This window comes from Lycorma delicatula, chromosome 3 (assembly GCF_047948215.1).
Source record: "Lycorma delicatula isolate Av1 chromosome 3, ASM4794821v1, whole genome shotgun sequence".
Classification (NCBI taxonomy): domain Eukaryota; kingdom Metazoa; phylum Arthropoda; class Insecta; order Hemiptera; family Fulgoridae; genus Lycorma; species Lycorma delicatula.
In genome coordinates, this window is record NC_134457.1 from 45,714,794 (window position 1) to 45,735,600 (window position 20,807).

Here is a 20,807-nt window from a genome sequence, read left to right on the forward strand (position 1 = left end):
CTAGCAAAATACATAAATTTATTTAAATTAATTAAAATTCTAACACTTACTGTTTTTTTTTCTCTTTTGTCTCAATCTAGTACTTTTGCAAAGATTGTGAATTCTTCAGAAATTTTTTTTTAATATGATAATAAAATACATAATTTAAAATTGCACAGATAAGTGGTTACTACTTCAGTCATTAAAAAGGAACAGAAAGCAATTAAGTGATATAAAATTTTACGTTCAATGGTGCTAACAATGGAACTTCTGACAAACAAACCAGTTTTATCAAGCTGTTGTCAAAATAAAATTTAATAAGTGTTACTAGAAGATCTGATTTCAAGACTAGAACCTGTAAAAAAGTAATGATAATCATCAAAACTGATAAGTGACAATCTAACTTTATTTATTATTTATAAATATCATTTGGAGTAACACATCCTCTCTTCTTCTTTTACGTACTTGAAAAGCCCAGTAAGAAAAAAGCTGGAATTCTTAGGTTTAAAAAAAGGTAATTGTAAAAACAGATAAATTGTAATATTAAATATATATATATATTATATATATGTATATATACTAGCGGACCCGACAGACGTCCTATTCAAACGTTGTAAATCCAAAAATTAAGTAATTTTTCAAATATACTATAAAAAATTGTTTGGACCGTTGTGTTGAACAAATATGTAAAAAAAAAAATTATTTTTAAAATATCTGACGCCACCATGTGTACAGTTATCACATATCGACCTACGAGATCTTTCAACATTCTATAGAGAGCTTTAAGTGAATGCTTGTTAGCCATAGTGCATTCATCCCAGATAATAATTTTGCATTTTCTCAAAACTTCAGCCATACCTGAATGCTTCTTTAAGTTACAAACTGCGTATGGATTTGTGTGAATGTTCAATGGCAACTTGAGTATTGAATGCACAGTCCGCCCATCATCAAGCAAGGTCGCTGCAATGCCTGATGAAGCAATTTCCAATGCAAAAACGTTTCCAAAGTTACCAGTAATTCTCGCTCCTCCATGTGCTCGATGTGGTTGTATTGGCAGCGTGTGTTAATTTGTTGCTCCTCATTGCCCATGAAGTAGATTTGCAAAAATTTTTTATTGGCATCAGGCATTGAGAACAAAAAACCAGTTTGATGATACACTTGGCGCTGAATCTTAAATGTTGATTCAAAATTACGATCATCCTCATTCTGAACAATTTTTCTCATTTGGAAGCAAGAATTGAATTTATGAATTTTACGCAGAAGCTATTTCGATTGAGATGTGGCTCCAGCCAATAGTGTTTTCAGTTGTTCTGGCGGCGAATTCAGTGGTGGAAGTGAAACTTTTCCTGATGCGCAGCAAAGACGGCCGATTCACCTTTGTATTTAAATGCATGACAGTGTTGGCATTCTTTGTCCATATTGCCCATGACTATTAGTGCATGTCACGAATAGTCACATTCTATACGTTTCTCCTAAATACGTTTCCAGCTCATATTCGAACGCAAGGCGGTGAAGTGATGCACGTGTCAATGCTCGACGTTTTTGCTCGCACTGTCGACCATGTGCTCCGTGTGCGTCGGTGACTCGTTGACGTGCCTCTCTTTGTCTCAATGCATTAGCTCGAAGACGTTCATTGTGATGCTCTCGACTTTCGTTTGCAATCTGGTCTCTTAAATTTACATTGTCCGTCAATTGATCTTCTGGCGTTCTATTTAACCGACGGTTATGGACCATTTGTGCATGCCGTGTACGTCGTAAAATTAATAATTACACTAATTATTAATTTTCATCCACATTACTGCTAATTTTCACTTAAGATTAATCTAAAAAAGTACCTCTTACATTTTTTTTTTTAATTTAATAATTTTGAAGTTTCATAACCATGTGATAGCTTAATTAATCAATTAATAAAAAAATTAAAGCACAGTAAAAAAAAGCAACGTAGTTAAAATTTTAGTATAAATTTTTCTCATTCTTTATTTTAACATCTATTTTACAAAATTTTGGATAATTGTTAATTAAAAACAATTTTAGAAAATTTTTTTATAAAATTAATCAGCTACAAAAATTATAACTTCAATTTTTTAAATATACTTTAAACTATAATTATTATAAGCAACTTACATTTTAATTTTATAAATGTTATAATGTATTTTACAAACTTACATTTTTATTTTCAAAGGGCTGTTCAATACTTCAAAGTTGCATTGAATCAAATGAGAACTGACAATTTAAATTTGTAGGTTAAGTTTATTGTTATTTAATGCACGTGTATACATTTACGTGTATAAGTTCATAAAAAATCATGTAAAATACTCACTTCAATACTGCACCTTACAAATTTGCACAATGTATATTTTTTATTTACATTTTAAAACGTTATTTCAATAAATAATAATATAATACTCTCAATGAGCGCGCAATTCTAAACGCGATCGCAGCGCTGCCTACTGGATTCAATTGTGAACCTTAATCTTCCCAAGATCAAACAACAACACAAATAAATAAATTAATTTAAAAAAATATTTTCTATCGGATAAAATTGTGAATCTAAATCATTCTCGAATCAACTTAATCACACACACACAAAAATTTATCAAAATCAGTCCAGCCGTTTAGGTGGATTTCAGTCACATACACACGGACAGAAGATATATATATATATATATATATATTATCAATAATAGATTAAATAAAAAATATCACTTACGTCTTATTTTTCTTTTAAAACAAATTCACACTAGTGCTTTCACGGTGCACATCACTTCATCAGATACAAACTTAAAAATTTAAAAAAGAAAGATGTTATTTCTTCTTAGTTGGATTGTTAAAATCAATATTTTTTCAAAGAAAAATAAGCAGTAATTGTGAAGTTCGACAAGTGATTAAATTTCTAAATGCAAGAGAAAATAATGCTTCTGAAATTTACCGTCAGCTGTGTGGAACATGAGGCCTACAACAATGAGTGAAGGAAAATTGAGGCAATGGTGTTGTGAGTCTAAGGAGGTCGTTCAAATGTTCATGACGAACAGAGTAGTGGCAGGCCTAGTGTCTGAACTGACAATCTCATTGAACATTTGAAGTGAGAAAAAATTGTCGCTTTAAAATTAACAATCTTTCTTTAGAATCCTAGAAGTTTCAAAGACATTATTGTTCAGAATTATGACTGACACTCTAGGCTATCATAAACTGTTTGTATGATGGGTAGCAAAAACATTGACAACTGCTCACAAAAGTCACAGAATGATATCTGCATGTTATTTTGTCGACCACTTTAACCACAAGGGTGACAAATTTTTTTCTCATATTGTCACTGGTCAACCTTTCTACACCTCAAAAATTGTCTTGCATCAAAATGATTTGAGGAAGTGAAGAGTTGAAAATCTTGTTGTAAAAGTGGCTACAATCCCAGGCGGCAGAGTTTTATGCAGTGGGTTTGAAGAAGTCTGAATCACATATCAAAAGTGTTTAGAACAAAATGGTGATTATTTAGAAAAATAAAGTAAATATATAAGTATTTGAAACCATTGATAAATTTTTCAATCTTTCATTTACCAATCGGCACTTACTTTTGAACCATGTCTTGTTTAAATATATATGTATATAGAAATGAATACAGTCATATTGAGATAAAAATGAGGTAATTGAAAAGGAAGTAATTTGTGGACAGCTACTAGATAAGATAATAAACTATATCTTGTTCAAGATGATTATTCTGCTCTTAAAATATCTCAGCAAGTAATATCCAGGAAATTAAATGCCATACAGAATCAAATGAAGGTGCTTTAACTGTTACTTACAGATCACCAAATTAAAATAATGCTATTGGATTGTAGTGTCAGGTAGATACAGAAAGTCAGTGAATGCCTTTGTTTACAGGGAGTCTAATATAATATAATGCCAAGTTGGATTAATTATCTTTTTACTGCTGATAGAGTGTTGATACTGTCTCATTTCTGTTGTTGGATCCTGATTGGTAACATCCTAGTTTGGTAATCCATGGCAGTAATAAGCTATATACATTTATCAAATTAATAAAGCTGCACATGATACCTGAAGACATTTTGAAAACTTGTACAAATCAATTGGTCATTTTATGATAATAATAATAATAACAGGAGTCAATACTACCTACAATACAAAGGGAAACTTAAGGAAAGAGAATTCTTTGGAATTTGAATAAATAGTTTAGTTGACATCAATTATTAGATTAATCATAATTCATCGTATCTTCTTTATTAAAATACATATGTAGAAGCACATATATCAGTTATATTTAAGTACAATAAAATTCATTATTCAACTAAAATTAGGATTTATTTTTAAAAAAAGAAATGACTATCTTGTTGTTTAAAAAGTAAAATTTTAATAATTTTTTTTCTTTTACAAATGTTTATTATAGTAGTCTGGTGAGAGCTTCGGTCATTGCTGATTTTCACGCAAAGAATGTTAATTCATATTGTTGACTTCAAATAAGGAATTTTTTTTTAATTGGATTTCAAATTTTCTATGGGGCTAAGATCCAGGCTTATGGTTATAAATCTAAAATACTAAATTTTTTATCATTGAGTCAATTCTCAACTGATTTCAATGTAGAAAAAGCTTTGGGTGTCGCTTTTGGAAACCTATTGAAAAATGATATTAGTTTCCCTTCAATGGCATATTATTAAATGTATACAATAATTTTGATTTAAAAATATATAAATATACATTTTGATCCATAGTGCCATCAATGAAGTGCCATCAACTGACTGACTGCTTCTTTTGTTTTTTTTTCTAGAATTTTACCTGTTTCCATAACCTTAGACATACTAGTGAGATGGAATCTTCTAATTAGTAGAAGAATGTGACTGAGTCCAGAAACAACAACAAAGAAAAGAGTATTTTTCTACCACCCCATTATGGAGGTTTGAATAAGGCCAAAGATTTTCAGAAAGTTTCTAAGGGGCATTAAATTCTGTAAAACATTTACCTAACCTTTGAGTAAAATTCTTATGTATGAGAAGTAAGGTCTCTATCTACCTACCCCCTTGATTGATTGTGACCAAAATTAATTGGCCCATGTATAGAAATATTATGCCAATTTTCATCCAAATCAATCCAGCCAGTCTGAAGTTATAAAATAACAAACAGGCCAACATACATATAGCTTTCTAGAATTTTTCAATGCTAGAATTATCTTTTGGTTAAAAGTGTAAAGATCTGCAAAACCCTAGTGTAAAATTTTATCTGATAACATACTTTCCCTTAAATAGTTATTTTATGATTATGTAGCAGGAAAATAAAGATACTAAAAATTCTATCAGATTCTTTTTTTTGTGTAATAATTAAAATAAAACAATATCAGTGTAAAAAAATACTACTTAATGATTAAAAGTATCAATAATAAAATAAAATAAAATTTAAAGAATGAGATTAGTTTTTTTTTTATGTAATCATTGATTAATTTATTATTTTATATATTTTTTATAGTGCAAGGTGGGCTATGCAGGAGATGGTAAAATATGTGGACTTGATAGAGATCTGGATGGCTGGCCAGATCATGACTTGGGATGCCAAACTACACACTGTAAAAAGGTAATGGATTTCTTATATTAAAATATATATATATATATAATATATTTATAAATGTATCTAGTTAATTTATTAAATTAATTTATTGCAACTTCAATTTTATTATTGTATTAGTTAAAATTGAAAATGTAGATCTTCATCAAAGTAGAAGACAATACAATATGTTTTACCTTCATTTATTTCAACTTATTCTTGTATTTATTTATAAATTTGCAATATTTTCTAAAAAGAATAGCCACGTATTCTTAAAAATAATTACCTCTATTAGACCAGACAAAAGCTTTTCTTGTAACTCAATACAGTACTTCAGCTTATGAAAAAGGACCATTATGCTTCCATTGCCATTTTTAATAATTTACTGAACCATTAAAAATGTCCATGAATTTATCTAAAATACAATTAAAAGATTTTCTTTTATACAGACAATTTTACTTTTTTATAAATTTAAAAATAATACTAATTAAGAAATGTTTTAAATCCCTAAAATTTCTACATTCCATTCAATGTGTACATAAAGTATGCTCCAATAATTTTCATTAACATCTTCTGAATTGTAAATTATTTTATAGTTATTTTTTTATTCTTACTATCTTCATGTATTTATCTTAACATTGTTATATGTTTATACTTTAAACAACAATTATTATTGAGTTTATTCTTATGTATCTCATATTTTATAATTAACTTAGTGATGCTGCTCTGATCAACATTCCTTTTTTTAATATCACAAATTCCTGATTTTACCTATGTCATATATTATGTAAGCCTATTAGAATAAAGTACCTATATTATTATGACAAAAAAAAAAATTATAGATGACAGAGCTCAGAGAGAAATAGGATATGTGTAGTTTACTGGAAGATGAAACTAGATTGAATTGACAAAGAACAAATATCATAGGTTTCTTTTTGTTACCACAGAAGGAAACTGGTATTGAAATATATGGGTACCCACAGAAACATCAGATCAATTTACTCGATCTAAGGGGAAGTGGGGAGAAGGTGTGTCCTTGAAAAAATATTTTTAAAGAATCAGAGGGGAAACTGAAATATGAAACAATGGGTTCAAAGTGTTGCTGTACAGTGGAGTTGTGAAGTGTAATGATGAAACCTTCTTAATTATTACTTTATTTTTTATTTTATAGAGTAGAATATTACAATAACTGGAATAGTTTATAAAAGATGTTAAAAAAGACCTCCTTCAACATCAATACAACACTGGTATCCACAGTCATGAATTTTGTGAATTAATATATCCTCCCAGATGAAACCACACTTCATCTGTAAAAAATATAATGTTGAGGATACCAATGGAATTTTGGCCAATAAAACATTTAAATCATTGACAATAATTTAGTCTTTTGACATGATCTGTAGGTTTCTGTTCTTGAACACACATTACTTTATAGAGGAAAAGTTTCAGTTCTTTTCTTACAGCTTTATGTGAGATAGCAAATCCAATGTCTTGCCGCTGTGGTAACTTACATATTGACTTTGATGTACTTTTAACTATAGCATCCAAAACATCAAGCAGCTTCTGTTCATTTAGTTTAGATGGTCTTCCATTTCGATCAACATCTTCAACAGATGTTGGACTACTGCCTGAAATTTTTCGATAAGATTCAAATTGCATTGCAATGATGAACAGGAGTATTTGGAAACTTTCACAAAACTTGTGCTGTACTAAATCTGTATACTTGTCACCTTCATGAAAGATGTGGTCAACAAGAAAAATGCATTCCTCTATCGAAAGAACCTTTCATTACATTTTTCGCAACTACTGATTCCGACCAATGAAGCAAAGCATGTTCAATCACAATTCAACAACTGACATCTTGGTTTATTGTTGAGCAAACTGAACAAATCCAACGGGAAACCAACGTCACGCCAAAAGTACAGAATGCATCAGATAATTCTAAAGTATACTGCACAGTGACTTTCCGAATACTCTTTATTACTGGCTCAATGTGGGATATTCTAGAGCAGAGAAATAGCTTAAGAGGATGAGTGTAAAAATTAGTTGCCTAAACATTGTTAAACTCTGTTTATAATTAATATATTAATAATAGTATTAACCTTCAAAATCAGGTTTGAACCTACCTACCTCATTTAATATTGGAGCATTTTAAAAGTACCTTTAGCATCTGCTCCATATATTTATGAAAATTATACATGGTGGGTTAAAATTTAGTTTCCTGATATTTAGATTTAAATTCTGATAACTGGTTCAGAGATTTTCAGTTGATATAATAATATTTCTTGATTTATATAAAAATATTACCTGATTAGGTAATATAATTATTTATCAATTGTTCATTTTATTTCTCTGTTCTATTGAGAATAATAACATTAAAAAAAGGAGAGAGTTTTTATGATTCAATGTAGTGGAAAAATAAACTGTTGTTGTCTATGAAGAGTTCCATGCAAGAGTTTCTAATTTTCCACAATTGAACATCATCAGTTTCATAAGATGAATATAAAATTTGAAAATATTGGAAGCACTGGAGTTGCTTCACGTTCAAGTTGACCTTGAACTAGTTGGACTTTAATGAACAAAGAACTTATGGGGAAATTAGTAAAGTGTCCTGAAACATCATTCAGAAAGACTTCTATTAGGCTGGAAATGAGTTTATAGAATATTCTAGAGTAATAGAAGTTTAAGTGTTTAAACCAAGATTTCTTCATAATGTTGATTTTGATAGAAGGATGGAATTTTATAAGGAATTGTTATACATAATGTAACAGATCCCCTTCTTTCTTTAGATGAGTGATATGATCTGATGAAGCATTCTTTATATTGAATAGTCCAGTAAACCATCATAATTGCATATACTGGTCTGATAAAAATCGTTAGAATTCATATTAAAATTCTGGAGTTCATAATTCATGTGAGAACACACAAAAATATTTGCGGAACCTTATTTCTCAATGAAAATGTAACAGGCAATTCATATCTTGAGAATTTATGAAATGTTGTTATTTCCAAGTTATTAAACTCAGAAATAATCCGTGTTTGACATTTGGCCTTCCCTATGTTTGGCAGTAAGGTGCCAAACACCTCTCCTCCACTCCTCTTGGCACCTCCTCTCTGTGCTCTGAAAGTTAGAAATTACCTTGATCAAGGTTTTTGCGAATGGTGGCCATCAAAGAACAGCATTCATATAGTGGGATTACCAATTGATGTAATTTGACATTTGTGATTTTTTGTTTTGGAGAATCATAAAAAACATGATATTTTCTTCAAATCCAAATGACCTAAACTGCCTCATGCTGTTAATTGAAATTTTGTTGATTTTATATATCAGGATAAAAATTTACTGTAAAATAATGTAAATTGTATAGCTCCAAAAATCGCTAAAAACTTTTTTTCTCTCTTATGCATGCTACATGTGCTTTAGCATATAGTTTTTTTTCAGAAAAGATCTTATCACATAACTTTCTTGATTTTAAAAACTGATGTCTGTTCCAAAACCTACATAGTTACATTTACTCCAGATATTGGCTTTTCCAAATCTTTCAAATATTAACTTATCCAATCAAGTATAATTGACCATTTTGATCATTCATTTCTTGACTTATCCTATGTGCTTATTTTTATTTTAGTTAATTTTCATTTTATTAATATAGTGTATTTATCTATTTTTCTATTTAAGTCTGTGGCCTGTAACGCTGTAAGTGTTTTCCCCTCAAAAAGTTGGAAAAGTGTAGTACAGCAAATAAAATATACAGAATTAATATTTCTGACTACAGACCAGACTTTTGTGTTACTTGATAAAGTATTTGCTCTAATTGAAAAGAAAATAAGAAAAAAATAGATCCACAATTATTCAATTGTCAGATTCTAAAAATTCTTAATAAGACTTGTTGAATCCATTTTGTAAAATTGACCGAAATTCATACAATTGAAAATCAGATGCCAATTAAACTGTTAAGGTAACAACTGACTATTTAAAATTCAACTTTCAAAAGGATAAACATTGAAAGATCTAAAAATAAAATTGTAATAAGCAGTAAATCGTAAGACATAATTGTAGTACAATGCAATTTTTAAGAAATTCATGTTAATAATTGATACTGCACTGATTCCATTATTAAAAGGTGTTACAACCAAGAAAGAAAGTTGTAGACATTAAAAAATTATTGAGGAAACATTATAGTAAAGTGTGGGAAACATAAAACTTTAATTTATTAAAAATTTATTAGACGTTTATAACTGCCCTTCGCTGGAAGAGGAACACAATGAAATCACAAAAGTTGAATTAAGATTTGAGAATTTTTTAAAAATTTTAATTTTTAATAAAAATAATCACATTTATAGTTTAACTTCTAAAATAAATGACAATGGCAAACTATTTCCAAGTTTTTTTATTTCTTCAAATAAAAAATCTGACAACACAGTTGTTTCTGATGCATGGCTTGCAAACACAACTTAATTTAAAATATTTATCATTTTATTTAATTATAATATTTTTTTCATTTATTTAATTCAATGATTCTAAGTAAAGCGTGTGCGCATACCATATTTAATTTGCATGGTTGAGGCAGTATTAGCGGCGATGGTCGACACTACTAATGTAATTTCACAACTTACATAGAATAAATTTCGCTTGCATTTTCGGCAGACTGGTGTAGCTGCAAGGCCTAACGCACCAGGTACCAAGTCAATCGGGTGATCAAATTGAAGACCCAGCCAGATCGACTTACTTTTTTACACTTTAAAAATGATTCATTTATTTAATTCTATCACTCATCTGTGATATCACAACATAGCAGTAGTTTAGAGAATTCTTTTTTGGGAGGGGGTTGAAAACTTTTTTCTCAAATATTGTTATTTTTTAATTGTTAACAAATGTGCCTAACAAAAATATGACCTTAATTAGGAGAAATCTTGAGATACTGAGGGTGAACTTGCTCTACAGCCTCATCCCCTTGATCTTTTAAGTTGAAAATTTAATGGCATCAATGTCCCACATATAGAAGTAATCTGATCATCCAGAAAACTTAACATTAACATCCGGAAAATTTCCATCAGGTTTTTTTGAGATCCTTAAGTGTTAAAACGTCAAGATCCAGTGAAAACTGCATTTGCCCAAGAAGGACTGATTTTAATACTTTCCCTTCTGGAGCTATAAATCTGCACCTGGACTCAAACCAAGAACCTTCTGAATGAGAGGTAGAGAAGCTACTACTCCATCTATGAGGTTGGTGGAGTGATAAATAAAAAAAAAAGAATGCATTTAAAACTTGTAATTTGGCAAAATACTGATTAGCAAAATCAGCAAATTATAATAAGGTATGAAAATAATTATCAGTTAGGGTAATACCTGAAAAAATGTAACAATAATGAAAAATTCAAAAAGTTTTTAAAATGTTACTATTTAAAAACAAAAGCAAATTATTGAACATCTGAACTGAATTTGAAAGTATAACCTTTTTATGTTGGCAACAATGATAACCTAAAATATATAAAGGAGATATTTGAAAAAATCTTTATTTTCTTATTAATCTGGTTAGTTACATCTCTTAAGTTTTTTCCCAAATGTATTTGTAGCAATCTGTTAGACTAGTGAACAATAAGCAACCCTCCCATGGCCCAAAGCAATAAGGACACATAAATGAGATGTAGTCTTATGTAAACTCAGGCCGACCATTCATAAAACATGTGGTTAATTGAATTCCAACCACCAAACACTAGTCTAGTATTCGAAGTACTGTCTACTATTCAAATCTATATAAAAGCAACTAGCTTTTAATAGGATTTAAAGTTCAGCACTTTGACTTTGAAAGTCAACTGTTAAACAATTGATTTGCGACAAGTTAACTTCTAGACTAGCCCGATGAGCTATCTTAAAAATTTGATAGAATTCTATTTACAATAATGTTCTATTTAATTTGACTATTTAATAATGACTAAAATGTTACTTAATTATTTTATTTTTGATAATTAATCTTGATTTTATTAATCATTCTCATTTTTATGTCATTCTCTTAAATTAATTTCACCTTAAAAGACTGGATAAGATTTTTTTTTATTTTAGGATAATTGTATTAATATTCCAAACTCTGGTCAAGAAGATGCAGATGGTGATGGTGAAGGAGATGTTTGTGATGGAGATGCTGATAATGATGGAATATTAAATAGTCCTGTAAGTAAAATTTTAATATATATACTGCTTTTGCTTAACTTTATTGTTTTTTTTATCTCCTAGTTTTTATATAATATCTGATATTTTTTCCTTTGGAAAAAAAATAATTGCATTTCACACATCCTTAATTGTGCATATCAGTGAACATTTAAAGTCCATCAATCAGTGGTTTAGGACTTAATGAAACTCTTCTTCATTAGACTACATTCAAATGCACAGTTTTACATGACAAAAAAGTTAGTAAAGGACAATGTGAGAAATGTAGAATAAATTTTTTTTTAAATATACAAAATGTGTTGGACAAATGTGTGGAGAACAAGATTCAGATGGTTTGAATATGTTAAAGAGTATGAAAGAAAAAAGAACAATACTAAAATTCCTGAATCATGAGGTAAATTGAAAGATATCAAGTAGAAAACTAAAGAAAAGGTAGCTAGATAAAATTAAGGAAGATTTGAGTAGAGCTGGTATAAGTCGCTATTATGGAAGAGGAGTGATGAAGGATTAAACAAGATGGCCGCCTATGACCCATTTCCTAATCCAGGAATAAGAGGAATAAGAAGGAAGAAGAATAAGAGGAAGAAGAAGATCAAATTAGATACAGCAGTAGGATCAAAAGTTTTCAGTTCTCTTAAATCAGGAATTGTTTACTTTATGGCTAAATATTTGTCAATATGTTGTACAATAATCGAATTCCTAGTGAATTGGATTAAAATGCAAAACTTCAATAAATAGAAGGTTTTTATTAATCAGTTGTGTACGAAACAGTGTATTATCTTCTCAATATTTCTCAAATTTCTTTTCTGTTATAAAAAATAAATTTTAGATTACTTTTTGTTCTTGGAACACTCTTAAAAGTGAAAGTTTTGGGAAAGCATAGAAGTACTAGAAATTTGATATTGTATTTCCAGCTAACTCTCTATAAATGAGAACTTATTAACTTTAAAATTGTACTCTTAATAAGGAACTTTTAAATTAATGAAAATCTCCAAAATTACAATTATAATTAAGTGCATTAACTGCATAAACTTTTTCAAAATAAAGTGATAATAGTATTCTATAATTAATTATAAAATTTTTATAAATAATATATTTTTTTAACTTAGGATAATTGCCCATTAGTACATAATCCTGATCAGCTGGATAGTGATCAAGATGGTGCCGATAAAAAGGGTGATGCATGTGATAACTGTCCCACTGTTCCAAACTCAGATCAAGAGGATGTTGACAAAGACGGAATAGGAGATGCCTGTGATTCGGATATGGATAATGATGGTAACTAAATTTTATTTTTCAAAATTAAAATAATATATTTTGTTTCAAAGTTTGTTTGTTTAATTACATTTAGTGAATATAGCTATTATTAGGTAGAAAAGGTAGAATCAATGAATGTGTCACATTTTAAAAATAAACTAAGCAAAGCCAAATTCATTTGAAATCAAATACTTTTTAATCTTTTTATATATTCCCTAATATCACGAAAAGTCAAGTAATCTATTTTACATGCAGGCAAAAATTAATTTATTATGAAGCTATAATTAAATATAATTATGATATAAATTACTCAGAGCCTGCCTCATAAAATTAGTTGCTGAAAATGGAATGAAATATCATAGTGATTTTTTCCCAATTTCCAGAATACTCAAATTTACTAATTGTAATATTGAGGATCTCTTGTACTGATGATAACATTTAACAGTCCAAATAGGCATCTAATTTTTTTATTTTTACTTTTTAATAATTCTTTAGCGTAGTCGTTGAAATTTCATTTCATTATCTATTCAGAATCAGCAGACCGGGCAATGTTTCGCTATTGCTAGGTTTCAGTATATAATATATATATTAAATGAACACGATTGAAAGTTTTATAAAACATTAAAAACTGAATATTACAGAACTTCACAAAATTTAACATTTCACTTTATAAAAGTCACAATGTAAATAAATCTAGTTGGCCACTACTTGTAAATACTAGACTACTTGTAAATAAGAGATAAAAATAAATAAAATGGGCGTATCTTCATTATTTTTGTACTTTATTAACATTAAATTAATAATTATAAATACCTTGGTTCAATTAATTATGAAGCTTTTACAGTAATTCTCGGCGCCTGTGTGAAGAGACCGCGGCCTCACTGCAATTGGCAAAACAACAGCACTACCTATCGGATTTTTCAACTGAATAGTTTGAATTAAATACAGTAGTCGGTTCAAAATATCGCTAACTTTCTTTCTGCTGTTCAGATTGAGGATTTCAATAGCTTTAAATCTTCTCCGGACAACGCAGAACATTTTCCAAAAACCCGCGCGTGAATGTGCAGTAGTAGAGTCAATAGCAGACACACATACGAACATTGCCTTTTATATATATATATATATAGAAGAAGAAAGTCTGTTTGTATATTTCTTTGTTTGTTTCGTAAATTTTTCGACACCGGCGCCACCTAGCGGGTATAGTTTTTGCAAAAAAACTTTCTTTTCATGTATCTAGTATATATATTCTGAATATGAGCCAAATCGATCCATGGATAGAATTTTTATAAATATCTCAACTCCAGCGCCACCTAGCGGGTCCATTTTTGCAAAAATATTCCTTTTCACGTAACTAATATATATTCTGAATATGAGCCAAATCGGATAATAAATACAATTTTTCGAAATATTTCAAACCTGACGGGTCCAAACTAATACGGAAATCTGCGCAGGCGTGCGCACAACTCATCGTTTCATCGCAATCGGATGAATGGTATAGGAACACATACAGGACAAACAAACCAACAAGTAAACAAACAAATATGCATTTATATATATATATATATATATATATATATATATATATATACTAGCTGACTCGGCAATGCTTCGCCATTGCTAATTTGAGTATATTCATTTATATAGATTAAATGAACACAAATGAAAGTTTGATAAAACATTAAAAAACTGAACATTACTGAACTTCGCAAAATTTAACCTTTTCCTTTTTCCCTTCTTCTCTTCTTCCCTTTTCCTCTTTTTCTCTTTCTTCTTATTGCCAATTTTTCCATTTTTTGTAAAAATATTTCTTTTCACGTAACTAGTATGTATTCTGAATATGAGCCAAATACAATTTTTCTAAATATCTCAACCCCAGCGCCATCTAGCGGGTCCATTTTTTGCAGGGGTATTTCTTTCCAGGTAAGTAACACATATTCTCAATATGAGCCAAATCGGAATATAAATACAATTTTCGAAATATCTCAACCCCGGCGCTACCTAGCGGATCCATTTTTTGGAAAAATATTTCTTTTCACGTAACTAATATACGAGGCTCGGTTAATAAATTTTGTACATATATGCGTAGCATGGGAATGAAAAGAGATATTGGAATGAAATGAAAAATGAATAAAATTAAAATACCTTAGCTGCAAAATGCAGTATTTATATTTCAATATAATCCTCGTTTACAGTGATACACTTTTCCCAACGTGTGTCAAGTTTTTGCATTCCGTCACCGAAACATTCTGGTGGTCTTTCTCGGATCCAAGTGGCTACAACTTTCTTCACCTCATCGTCTGTAGTGTAATGATTACTTTTCAGATCCCTCTTGAGATGAGGGAAGAAGTGGAAGTCGCACGGAGCCAAAACCGGCGAGTATTGCGGATACGGAATAGGCTCAAACTTCAGCTTACGGAGAGCCATCAGAGACTTCGCACGGTACCCATTTTATGATAACCCAATGAGATTTTATGATAACCCAATTGCTCGATAATATGGCCTACTCGTTCTTTAGATTTACCTAACTGAATAGCGATGCGTTGCTGGGTGATTCGCCGATCACTTTGAAGCAAATCGTCCACCTCCTTTCAATATTTCTCGTCAGTCACAGAAACTGGTCGTCCGCTGCGAGGTGCGTCCTCAAATGTTGCTTTACCAGCTTCACATTCGCGAAATTTCAACGCCCACCTATTCACAGTACTCCTGTCAAAAGTTTCACTACCATAAACCGCTTTTAAACGATGAAAAATATTCGTAGGATTCACATTTTCTGCTGTTAGAACTGGGTGCTGTTTTAACCATGTTATCATATTGGCCGTACTTGACTCCATTTTAAGTGCTATAGAAAACAAACCGGTAAAAGGATCTCAACGTATTACCGTAGGTTTGTAGAGGGGGGGATTTTAGCTATCATGTGCAGCCACCCCCAACTCGATAATACCTTTTGTCTCCGCGTAGCACGCTAGTGTGCAAACTTTATCAGCCGAGCCTAATACACTGAATATGAGCGAAATCGAAACGTAAATACAATTTTTCGTAATATCTCGACCCCAGCGCCACCTAGAGGTCGATTTTTTGCAAAATTATTTATTTTCACGTAACTAATATATATTTTGAATATGAGCCAAATCAGATCACAAATACAATTTTTCGAATTATCTCGACCTCAGTGCCACTTAGCGGTCCAAACTAATTTAGAAATTTTAGCGAGCGTGCGCACAACTCACCAAATTTCATCGCAATCGGATCAATGGTATAGGAACGCATACGGGACAAACAAACACTCATTTATATATATATATAACGCGTTCACCACTAGACCAACCCGGTGAGTTATTTTATAACACCTCAGGATGAAATGTACCTCATCACAAAATTATATGTGAAAATGTTAACAATTTTTGTAGAGTAATTGAGTTAACCCACCAGGTTGGTCTAGTGGTGAATGTGTCTTCGCAAATCAGCTGATTTAGAAGTCGAGTTCCACCGTTCAAGTCCTAGTAAAGGCAGTTACTTTTATACAGATTTGAATACTAGATCGTGGATACCAGTGTTCTTTGGTGGTTGGGTTTCAATTAACCACACATCTCAGAAATGATTGACTTGACACCGCACAAGACTACACTTCATTTACACTCAAATATATCATCCTCATTCATCCTCTGAAGTAATACCTGACGGTAACTCCCAGATGTTAAACTGGAAAAAAGGAACAGTAATTGAGTTAACACATTTTTTGTAAATCCTGAGAAAGTTTAATAACATTGTTGTTGAGTACTTTTATAACAGTTGCCAACATTTATTTATACAGATTATTCCAAAAAAGTATGCACAATTATTTATTAAAGTAAATTTGTATTTTCTAAATTACTTCCTTTTTTGAATTATTTAGGATAAATTTTTTTTAAACTTGATAATTACATTTGCTTTTAGTCGTGTAATGGTGGAGTTGTAACTGGGATATGATATATAGGAGGAAAAAGTACTTCTTATCATAGTAGTTCATTAAAATCATTTACTGTAATTATTAATACACATGCTAGAATAGAATTTCTTGTAATTTTACATCAAGAAAGAGTAAGGAATGGATGAATGGTCAGAGGTATAATTCTACATATTTTTAGAAAGCAATGTGAGGTAACAATATTGTTATAAGCATTTTATATAATTTAATACTGAATTAATTGTGATTTTTAAAATTCAGGTGTTCCAAACAAAATGGATAACTGTCCAAGGAAAGCAAATTCAGATCAGCGTGATACAGACAATGATGGATTAGGTGATGTCTGTGACAACTGTCCTCGTGTTTCCAATCCCAGCCAAACTGATACTGATAATGACCTTACAGGTGATGCATGTGACAGTGATATCGATAGAGACAGGTGATTATTTCATAAATAGTATATTACAATTTTGATTTTTGACTTTTTTATAGATAAAAGAGATGTCTGGAAGATAAAGAAAATTCAAAGACAAGAAAATAATTTTAAAAGAATATTTGGGGTTTAAATTTTAATACCTCTGTTTATTTTACAGTATAATTACTCAACAAATTTGTTGAAATTGAAGTTCAATATGTCCAATGAATATGGAAATTAAGAGTTGATCCAATGTCATAGAAGTCTGCTGCTCTCTTATCCATGTCTTCAACCTGATGAAACATTTTTCCGATTAGATATTCTTTCAACTTTATAAAAAAGTGATGGTTTGATGTTGCTTGCATTGTTTAACACATGTGCTAAAATCCTTCGTCTGTGTGACAAAGTTAAGTTATGTTAAATTGTGCAGTGTGCAGAATTCATGTTAAAAAGACAAATCAGATGTTTTACATTTTCAATTAATCCTTTTAAAACAAAAATCCAATTTAAATGAAGAATTATCTTTGATGAAGTTATCTAAAATTTAATTTTATATCAGTAAATCAGGGATTTTGTCCCTGTAATTAAAAAGTAACCAATTCTCTTAAACAGCAGAATTGAAAATAAAGTATAAACTAATATATAAAATATTGTTCTTATAAATTTCCAAATACAGAATTGCAACAAAATTTACAGAACTTAATTTTAAGTTGTGACCTGAACTTTGAATCTAATTTTTTTTAGAGCCTAGCAATAAGGATAATATTTCAAAGACAGATTCATATAAAATTCAAAAAAGTAAATATAACGATACTGAAATTAAGAATTTATTCAACTTGAATATTATGAGCCATTAAAACTATTAAAGAATAGCACAATGAAGCTGTACTATCTAATCAAACCATATAGTTTTGCTCTGAAGTGGCTTAATAAAATGCTAGATATTTTATTGTTTACCAGTAATTTATATTGCTTATGTCTATTCTCATAAAAATAAAATATCATCTCGTGGCGCTCCCTCAAAAAGTCAGAATGGGTTTCAAGATAAAAAAATGGTATGTATCTATCATTGTTAGGTACCAGTAAATATGAATCTTGTTGACTGATATTTAAACAATAGAAATTTTTAATTTATCCTTGTATTTATGAATCCTTATTAAAAAGGAAAGACACTTATTTTTAAAAAAATAACAATGTACAACTCTCTCAAACCAGATAACAGAACTGTTTTCATGTAATTCAACACAATACTTTGGCTTTTAATAAGATTCTTATTACGCTTCTATTGTTATTTTTAATGAATTATCATAATTATATGAATTTATTTAAGATAGAACTAAAAAATGTCCTTTTATTATTTTGTTTTTAAATTTATAAATAACAACAATTAAAGATTTAAAAAAAAACCTGAATTTTCTGCATCTTTGCCCCTGCTGTATCATATTGTTCAGTACATACCTATATGTACTCAAATAATTTTCTTTAACATCTTACAAATTGTAAATTATTTTGTATTTATTTTTTTGTATTTAGTAATGTATTAAATGCCTTAACATAATTTTATGTGTTTATGTCTTGTAAGTAATTAATATGGGCTTTAATTACATTTATTTTATAATTAATTATATATTTTGTGGTGCTGCTCTGATTAAGGTTTTACCATGGTTTACCTTGATCTGTAAAGGCAAAAGCTGTGTAATTCCTTTTTTATCCATAAAGTAGCATATCTACCCATTTCCCTGACATGATCTGTACAGTTATTTATTATATTCCAATCAAAATAAAAAAATTATTATTTATTAAAAATAAATTAAATAACTATTTCAGTTATTCTCTTCCCTAAACATTTAACTATAGAAGTTACTTTAGTGAGAGACGTTTCACGAAGTATAATGTAAAATAAAGGTAAAAGTTCCTTCTAAACAAATTTGTATTTTCTGAATTTAAGGTGTTCAACTGTATCTAGGAAAATATAGGGGACAGGAATCCCCTCATTATTATGCTGGACCTTTACATATTGGTTAGTATAATCCAAGAAAATTGAAGGGTATGTACTAAGGATAAAATCCCAACTATTAAATCTCTATATTTTCAATAAATAATTTTCTTTAGTTTATCAAAGAAGCAGTTTCCTGTTAAATAAGTGACTGCATGCAATTGGCATCTAGCAGTCCTAATGATCATAGAAACCAGTCGTACTCACTTAATACAGTCATTGCTATCACACATCATGCTGTATTGCCCTGAATAAATTCATATCATGAAAATTCTCATGCAATCTCAACAATCAAATATTTTTAATTCAAGGATATATCTAGACAAACATTTAAGTCTTTAAGAATAGTTCAACATGTAACTTTGTTTCCAAATTTTCTGATCGAACAGAGTACAATTTTAACATATTTTTAAGTATTTTGGGACCAAATTTTCAAACTTCTATTAATTAAAATATATTAAATTATATTAAAATATTAAAATATTATATTATTAAAATATATTAAATTTAATTTATAAGTTTTGAAACAAAAAAAAGTCTGTTTTTAATTATTTTACTGGCAAATCAGTTATTTTATTCATAAAATATAGTTCAAAAGAATAGTTGTTTCAATTACTATATTAATGTATAATGTTTCATTTTTACTAAAGGATTGACAATAACTTACTATTTTTTTTTTTATAAAATAAAAATCTTATGATGTAAAACAAAAATTATAAAAATTTTATGAGATAAATTACCTTCTATAATTATAATTATAATTCATTCTATACAATCGCACAGGGAAGTGGGAAATTTGTAAAAGAATGTTAACAAATTACTTGTTTGTTATTTTTTTAAAGCCACTTCATTGAAATGTAGACCATTTCCTTCTACAGATATTACCACTCTGCACAGCAAGACATAACATATCAACAGAGATGATTCCCTCTTTAATTATCATTTTTTAGTATGGTGTTGGGTACAGAATAAGTGTGGTACTATAAACTGTTGACATGCTCCACAAAAAAAAAATCATAAACTGTCAGGTCAGTGGATCTCAGAGTAATGCAATGGTACCGTCTCGAAATTATCTGATTGCCAAACAATCTCTGTAAAAATCTTTATTGACTGACAGACTATGTATGATGTAGCTTTATCCTGTTGATGAAGTATTTTCAGTTTCAATTTTGGAAAGTTTTGCAGTCCGAAATACTTACCCCATGGTAACATACGAATCAGACATTATATTGATTGTAATAACTTCTTTATTTTCAGAAGTCCTATGATACCACATGATTACAAGTACACCATACTGTAATGTGTAATGGAAGATGATGTAATTAATAAGAATTTCCCTGTGCCCAATAACAGAATTTCTGTTTGTTTACATATTTGTTGAAGTGGAAATGGGCTTAATCTGACATCCATATGTTTTTAAGAAACTGCCAACATTTGTTCCAGAACAGTCAATGAAACAAGTGGCCTCTGGGTTTAATTCTTGAACCATTTCAGCTTGTAA

The 20,807-nt window shown here is 29.6% G+C and overlaps 1 protein-coding gene across 1 annotated transcript in view; it reads left to right on the top strand.

Moving 5' to 3' along the window:
- Tsp (Thrombospondin) overlaps nt 1-20,807 on the top strand; it is a 194,993-nt gene that overhangs the window by 143,294 nt on the left and 30,892 nt on the right. The window contains exons 13-16 of the mRNA XM_075359724.1: nt 5,452-5,556; nt 11,591-11,698; nt 12,805-12,973; nt 17,157-17,334. Coding sequence (XP_075215839.1) covers nt 5,452-5,556; nt 11,591-11,698; nt 12,805-12,973; nt 17,157-17,334 — 560 coding nt within the window. The remainder of the gene's footprint in view (nt 1-5,451; nt 5,557-11,590; nt 11,699-12,804; nt 12,974-17,156; nt 17,335-20,807) is intronic.